Here is an 8,296-nt window from a genome sequence, read left to right on the forward strand (position 1 = left end):
CGCCCCGGGCCTCTGACGGGCTTAGTCCGCCACTGCTATGATATTTAGAGCCACAGAAGCATAGGACTGAACTCATTCCATGTTCCTAGAATGCGGCATCGCGCGGACTCGGCGGCGCATCGTGGGCGGTTACGAGACAAGACAAAGGGCTGCCCTGGATGGCGGTGCTTATGTAAACGGTCGCTTCTACTGCGGCGGTTCTTTACTCAACGACCTCTACGTGCTCACTGCCGCGCATTGCACTTCTGGGTAACCGCTTCTCACACGTTTTAACCCCCGACGCAAAAAGAGGGTGTGCTATAAGTTTGACCGCTATATCTGTGTCTGTGGCACCGTAGCTCTCAAACGGGTGGACCAATTTGAATGCGTTTTTTATTGAAAAAGCAAGGGTTTTCTAGCGATAGTTCTTAGACATGTTTCACATATTCGGGTTCAGCCGTTTTTGACATATTGAACTTTGAAGTGACAAAGTTATACTTAACAGTTTCGGACACAATTCTAATTAAAATTTGCCCCTAGTTTCCGGAAAGAGCGAATGTCGGTACGGTTCCTGGAACACGACCGGTCCAACCCCAACGAGACTAAGACCATAGACAGGAAGGTTCAAGCCATCATCCGCCATCTTCGCTACAATCCTGGGACGTACGACAACGATATCGCGCCTGCTCAAGCTGGATCAGAGGGTAAGAAATAATGAAGAAATTGTTAAATTTACTTATGTAGCTTACATATTTACTTACGTAATAACTAGCTGTTGCCGACGTCTTCGTCTGCAAAGAATTCGTTTCTCACACCCTCAAGGGAATTATACACCTACCATTTTCCGGGATATAAAAACATCCTATTTAAAAACGTCTTTCTCAAACCAACCATCTCTGTACTAAATTTCGTTATGATCGGTTGAGTATTTTAACCGGAAAAGTGTATTTTAACCGTGAAAGAGTAGCTAGCAAATAAACATGTCGTACACATTTATAATTTTGGATAGGATTTAAAACTGTAAAATTTTAAATATTTTGCATTTTATTAGGTAGTTACACGTTTTGTAGTTTAATATTGAAGTGATAAATACACGACATGTAGCGTTAAAGTATGAACAGGTCATTACCTCGTCGCGTTTTCACTGCAGGAGAAGGAACCGGGCCCATAACCTGTTGGCTATGAATGTAATTAAATTAGATAGTTAATTATAACGAATAATATTTCAGTAACTGAACTATTTAACATATGTGACATCAATTCGTTATGAATCACGAATATTTAGTATTCAGTATTCATTTATTTGGCGAAAACATAAAATACCTACATAAGACTTATTCTACAATTTACGAAATTATGCACCCTCGTAGGATAGATAGCCACAATTGTTATGTATGAAATTATAACCTAATTCCATTACAAAATAAAGAGTTAAATATCTTAGGTACCTGCCATTTATTATAATACCGGGTGTGTCCTGTAATACGAGCAAAAAATTAAAACATAGATCGTCCTCGTCAAACTGAACAACATTAGTTCAGTGATTTTTAAAAATAATAGTGTTTGAATTTTTCTTTTTCATACAATTTAAATACTTCTATCAATGTACGCTATCCTAGAACACAACTGACGTCGCCTGTCAAGCTAAAACCATCAATTTTGCTTTACATTGGTTCTTCGAATAAACTTAAGTGTAATAAAAAATAAAAAAATAAAAAATATTTTTAAAAGTCGCTGAACTATGTTGTTTGCGGAGTATGGTCTATGTTTCAATTATTTGCTCATATTACAGGCCACACCCGGTATTTATGCGGGATCCTGCAAGAATTTTCCTGATATCTTGCTTAATAGGTGTCTAGCTAGTAATTTGATTCGTCACTCAGATTTTAAACATGTTATATTTACTGCGCATGGGATACGTGTAAAAACTACATGAATAGATATTTTAAACTACGAAAATTTTTTTTGTGACTTAAAAAATATTAATTACTTAGTACCTACGTAAACTATTACAACATGGATGTTTGGAGGGAGAATGGAGAGGGAAGATAAATGAATGCCAAATCGGTAGACAATACGGCCACAGTTTCAATGATTCCTGCAGGTAGACCTAAGCAACGCCTTGAGCGCATACGTAGCGGCGACGACGAGAGTTCCGGCGAGGAAGGCAACGACGAGAACGACGAGGACGATGAGGAAGACGTAGGCTTGCGCCCTGTTTGCCTGCCCACTGCTGCCAAGTCGTACGACGACTACACCGCTATGGTCTCTGGCTGGGGCACCACTGAGGAAGGTGGCTCCGTTTCTAATACTTTGCAGGAGGTAAGGAAATTAGGATTTATAATGTAACCATAACCATGTAGTTACCTAAGCTTGCGAAGAGCGCTTCCATTAAGTATTATAGTGACTCTTTTTAATATCCTAGATACAGAATGTTCTAGGATTCGTAGATTAACACAAAATATAATCAATTATGTATACCAAACTAAGGAAAGGCTTAGGTATTATGTACAGTCAAGGGCAAAGACGGACAAAGTACAAAAATATGTATACACAATTTTATGCACAACATTAAGGCCGTGTATACATATTTTTGCACGCATTTGCCTCTAAATGCACGCATGACCCAATACAAAGAGGTCTCATCATTCTCATTGACGATAAGACGTATGTACGTACGTACCTTGTTGATTATCCTCCTTTAAACTCCTTATCTTGTAAACTTTTGTATTGTCTTTGACTCATCCTCATTTCGATATAATAATTATTTATTACCTACGTGGAACTGTTGCCTTATTGTCTTATGCATTCGAGTTCAACATCGTTTTCACCACTTCTTTCTGTCACTGTCTCAGTACACTATAGGTGAGGGTGGTAAAGGTAAAGATGATGAATGTGATTGCAAGCGTCCGAGCCGAGCGCAAGACAACACGGCCATTTACTGGAGTACTTAGTGATTAATTGTATTTTTTTTTTAATTCGACTGGATGGCAAACGAGCAAATGGGTCTCCTGATGGAAAGGGATTACCACCGCCCATAAACATCTGCAACACCAGGGGTATTGCAGATGCGTTGCCAACCTAGAGGTCTAAGATGGGATACCTCAAGTGCCAGTAATTTCATCGGTTGTCTTACTCTCCACGCCGAAACACAACAGTGCAAGCACTGCTGCTTCACGGCAGGATTAGCGAGCAAGATTAGGTCATCAGTAGAGCTACCCAGGGCCGGATTAACCATGTCGGGGCCCTAAGGCAATGTAAATTCTCCGGGGCCCTTTTCAGCCATTTGAAGATCAACAGCTCTTTTCAAGTCCAATCAAATTAACTGACAGCATGCGTCGAAAGGATGCTTATTTTACAATAGAATTTTTACTTTAATGAAACATTTTCAACTTGGTTTGGATAGGTCTATAACTAAATGTAAACAAACTTCAGCTGCCAGATTTGGTACATTCAAGGTTTTTAATATGTTTTCATCACACTTGCTCGTAAACAGTGTCGTAACATGCACGCTACCTTGGTTGCAACCCCCCAAATAAAACCCTCGACCTTAATGTGCTTGTCATGAAGCCCGTGGTCGGTAAATGAGTCTTTGCCGTACAATTTTCTTGTCATGAAGCAAAGTCAATGCCCTACTGATACTGCGCGCGCGCTGCTGCAGGACCACATGCACAGTAGGTACGCACGTTGCGGCGCATGCTGCGGGAGGAGGAGGGCGCTACCATGACCGCAGCCTAGGTATTGGCAATTTTTGAAGAATTATATTTTTTATTTTACAAATATAAAATTTTACTCGCAAATGTGATGAAAAACATTGTATGTCGCACGGGCGGTAGAATTACGAACATCGACTCATTAATAGACTCTCATTCGTAATTCCTTATTTACCGCCCTTAAGACACAATGTACTATTAGATAGTTTAGTGGAGGAATTTCAATATTTAAGACACCAATTTTGGCGTTGTTTTGTTTACATTTAGTTAAATACCTATCCAAACCAAGTATAGTCCCCTAGGAATAGAATAGAATAGAAAACGTTTATTCGCATTTCGCAAATTACAGGCAGTAGTAGAGGCAGTTGCCTATTCCACCTTATGGTTAATCCGGCCCTGGGGCTCCTACGAAATTCGAAAATCGAAGTTCGTCGGTATCGTACCGTCCCGCTGAAGCTAATATTTAAATAATAATATTCTATTATGCTAGTATTTTTTTATTGGCCAATAAATTAGACGACCGGATGGCCAAGTGGTTGGAGAACCTGACTACGAAGCTTGAGGTCCCGGGTTCGATTCCCGGCCGGGGCAGATATTTGTGTGAATAACACGAATGTTTGTTCTCGGGTCTTGGATGTTTAATATGTATTTAAGTATGTATTTATCTATATAATTATGTTTATCCGTTGCCTACTATCCATAGTACAAGCTTTGCTTATTATAGTTTGGGACTAGGTCAATTGGTGTCGTCAAGTGTCCCATGATATTTATTTTTTTTATTTTAAATAAATTATTTCATACGAGAGCGAGAGGGACGGTACGATACGAACTTCGATTTTCGAATTTCGTAGTAGCCCTACAGGGCCCAGTTTCTCGAAGCATATTATATAGGATTTTATTACGCATTTTTACTCAAATAAAAAAACAAAAGAAGTACAGATTGAATTAAATAAAATAATACTAATAAGAAGAAGACAAAGAAAACTTACCTAAGAAACCTTAACTAAGTATATCTAATATGTTACTATGAAATAAAAAATATAAAAAGAAAACACCGTCCAAAAGATCTGCCTGTGGCAGAGTTCCCATGATGCTGGCCGCATTACCCCTTTGGACCGCAAGTGCGATCCGCTGGGATAAATACGTACGAGCTCTTGGGTCCCCAGAGGTGTCGATCAACCGGTATATATTTCTCATACAATTTATTTATTATTAGGCTAATAGCTTTGAGAAACAGGGCCCAGGTGGACAGCCGTGAAAAATATCAAAATTTTAATCAACTTTTAATTCCAGGTGTACGTGCCCATAATCTCCAACGTGGACTGCCGCAAAACTGCGTACAAGCACCGCATCACCGACAACATGCTGTGCGCGGGGGAGCCCGAGGGCGGCCGCGACGCCTGCCAGGGGGACTCCGGCGGCCCGCTGCACGTGCGAGACAACGCCACCAACACGTGGCAGGAAGTCGGTCAGTTATGGTTACGTCATTACCTACTATGAGTAAAATTTTCATCTTGACCCCTTCAAGCCTTATAAGTTACCTACAAAAAATCGACGTTGTCACTAGTCTCCTCTGTCACAACTCTCCTCGGTCTCCCCTACCTAAGAAACGGACGAGGGCAACTTAAGAACGGATTCGCTTGGAAGAGACTTAGATGGAATAGGCGAATTACAATTTTCCGACTGCGAGGCGATCAGCAGTGTCTGATTTAAAGATTAGTTGACACTTGGTTTTAAGTTACTTAACATAGCTGGCTGACGGGTTAGAATCATGACCAAATTGAACTTCTATTTTTGTATCACTCCGTCTCTTTTTAATGGACTTCATAAAATAAGGAGGTTCTATCTAACTACTTATGTTTTTTTACAGGTGTAGTGTCGTGGGGTGAAGGCTGCGCGCGGCCGGACCGCCCTGGCGTGTACACCCGCGTCAACCGCTACTTGACGTGGATAAAGACGAATACGCGCGACGCCTGCTACTGCAATTAGTGACAACCAAGAGACATAGCACATTTGCATATCGTTCCAAAGCATTCGTCCTTTTCTCACACAATATGGTTAGAAATAGAGGCTACTGTCAGCGACAAAAACTAGCTTGCTAGAGTATGTCTGCCCTTGGTATACTTGTGGAATGGAAGTGATGTAATATCCTCAATGTTCTTGATCCAAAGCAAAATAAACTTTCTCAGGGTCTGGATGTCAACTTGTTATATCAGCTTTCTTAGCCACCATCTTTTCATTATAGAGGTAGTTATGAAGTCACAAATGAATTGAAAGAATGTCACTTGTCACAGTGTGAGTGCCGTTCTTATACAGGGGCCTCCTAATATTTTGTAAACAAGTGTATAAATGTATAAAAACTTGAGTACACTAGTAGCACACTTTCTAGTACTAATGTAACTTGCTGTGTTAATGTCATTTATTAATTTACATTGTACTTTTACTACACCTCAGCTCTCTATTTATTTAATAAGAATAAAATAAAGGAATATTTATGGTGTTTGTTATTTATTCATCACAAATTTATATCAACCATAATTAATCAATCATATTAAAAACACTTTTTTTTCTTTCGTAAGATGAGTAAAAGCAAGTTAATTTCTTCTATTTCATGCTAAGATGATGGAGGCAGAGGGTAAAGAAAACAATAGTATGTTGCGATATTTATTTTATTAAATTTAAGTAAGTATACTCCTAGTTACATGTTCTAAATTATTATTACTAGAATTTTCATCCTAATCTCAAATATGATAATGTTTATTCAAAAGCATGTAGAAGTCACTATAAATAAGAAACATTAATCTTCAAATATACTAGCAACTATCTATGTTTATCCCAATAGTATAAATAAAATAGCCAAAAAAATCTAAGAATAGTTATCACACAAACTTAAATCTTAAAAATCACTTAATATTTTGAGTAATTCTATGTCCAATTTCGAAGATGTTGAATTGTCTCAAAGGCCCATACCTTACTTACAAGTTTTAATTTTAACCCATGGCATGTACAGCAATGATCTCAACTTTATTTTGTACCTTATGTGAATATTTTTGGGTGACTGTATCATTTGGATTTAAGCCGAACATACCAAAGTTATAACTGAATATGAACTTGTGCTACTCATTTTATTCTTTATTCATGGAATTAAATCTAAACTAACATTAGCAAGTACTAGTAAAAATTTTTGAAAAGAGATCCTAGTTCCGACAAAACATTGCTGTAGATCATACCAGAGGGAGAGAATGTGTCCATGGCAGCGCTAAGACCCTTGGGGCCTGGCTCAGTAGTAGTGATGGTCTCTTCAATCACCTCGTGCCCATTCTTAACAATCCGTTTAGTTTCCCTAGAACCATCTGGTTTGGTGACACTGGTTGTGATGATAGTCCTGCAGAACGACCTTCCTGGCACCAGGCTACCATTGAATGGAGCCGCGGCAGGTTGATCTTGTTCCTCCCTCTGTTTCAACAAGCCTGCTATATCGTGAGAGGAGATTTTGCCGTCCAAATCGATATCTTCCTTACCATGATGTTGTTTGTGGTTATGGTAGCCAGGTTTCAGGTAGTAGTCTCTGATGCTGTTGCTGTCGTAGTTGTCGGTCTCGGAGCGAGGTTCGGTGTTCGTGAACGAGTCAACGCGATCGCCTTCGAAGTCGTGGAAGAACGTGCTCATATCCCCAAAAATGGAGCCGAAAGACTGGAACATGTCGCGCATTTGCTTGGAGAAATGCTCGTGCAAGTCGTGCGGGTGAATATCGATGTGGTCGCGCGTGTACAGCTCGTCGCCATCGTCGTCATCATCGTCACCCCAAATTGGATTACGGAAATCATTCCTTGGCAGCTCCTGGGGGATCCCGATCCCGAGGAATGATCGTAGTCTTTCCATGAAGGGATTGTTTGTCATTGAGGTTTTTACTTGGTGATTTAAAGCAATTGGACTGGGCGTATGTTTGTTTTATGGCTGATAGTTTTTATTGCGCAACAAATAAAAGACCACCGACAACACAAGTCACCGATGACAGTTCAGACAAAAGTTGTTCTGAAATGTTGTCCTGTGGTACCTTAATTATTTTTTGTAGTTCTAGTAAAAAAAATAAGTGACAAGCTAAGATGATCCGATTTAGGCTAAGTTATAATCGAGGAAATAATAATTTCTAGTAAGCTTTTGAAATAATTATCTTCACAGTAAATAAATTATTTTGGCATTCGTTCAAGAAACTAAAGAAACCATCACTATGGTTTTTGAACGTCCAGGTTTCTAGCGCTGTCAAGTATGGTATTGCTTTCATGAAGTATTTTCAAACATGGCAATTCGATTTTTTATTACATACTTTATTTATGAAAAACATAACCCTCCTTCGGGCAGTCGGGTATAAAAATAGAAATTAACTATTATCGATTTTGTATCAAATATATAACTTTTTAGATAATATAGATAAAAAGGCTTTTTGAGTAAAGGATTGACGATAAGCAATAAACGACTTTATATGGATAACTTTAACGTTCATATTTTTTAGTATTACTAAAATAATTTGTAATTATTAACCAAACTTGTGACTAAGTGAGTGTTCAGCTTAAATTGATTGGATTGATTTCTTGTGATTTGAT

The 8,296-nt window shown here is 38.9% G+C and overlaps 2 protein-coding genes across 2 annotated transcripts in view; one reads left to right on the plus strand and one right to left on the minus strand.

Moving 5' to 3' along the window:
• LOC141434463 (transmembrane protease serine 9-like) overlaps window positions 1-6,185 on the plus strand; it is a 19,953-nt gene extending 13,768 nt beyond the window's left edge. The window contains 5 exon segments of the mRNA XM_074096883.1: window positions 90-249; window positions 520-683; window positions 2,084-2,301; window positions 4,986-5,160; window positions 5,563-6,185. Coding sequence (XP_073952984.1) covers window positions 90-249; window positions 520-683; window positions 2,084-2,301; window positions 4,986-5,160; window positions 5,563-5,681 — 836 coding nt within the window. The 3' untranslated portion in view covers window positions 5,682-6,185.
• Window positions 6,186-6,345: 160 nt separating this feature from the next.
• Window positions 6,346-7,713, minus strand: LOC141433932 (uncharacterized). The gene has a single exon (XM_074096082.1). The coding sequence runs from the start codon at window positions 7,590-7,592 to the stop codon at window positions 6,864-6,866; it is 729 nt and encodes a 242-aa protein (XP_073952183.1). The 5' UTR covers window positions 7,593-7,713; the 3' UTR covers window positions 6,346-6,863.
• Window positions 7,714-8,296: the final 583 nt, after the last annotated feature.

This window comes from Choristoneura fumiferana, chromosome 13 (genome assembly GCF_025370935.1).
Source record: "Choristoneura fumiferana chromosome 13, NRCan_CFum_1, whole genome shotgun sequence".
In the NCBI taxonomy this organism is placed as follows: Eukaryota; Metazoa; Arthropoda; class Insecta; order Lepidoptera; family Tortricidae; genus Choristoneura; species Choristoneura fumiferana.

Coding starts and splice junctions, on each gene's coding strand:
- LOC141433932 (XM_074096082.1), bottom strand. CDS start 7,592: ATGACAAACAATCCCTTCATGGAAAGACTACGATCATTCCTCGGGATC.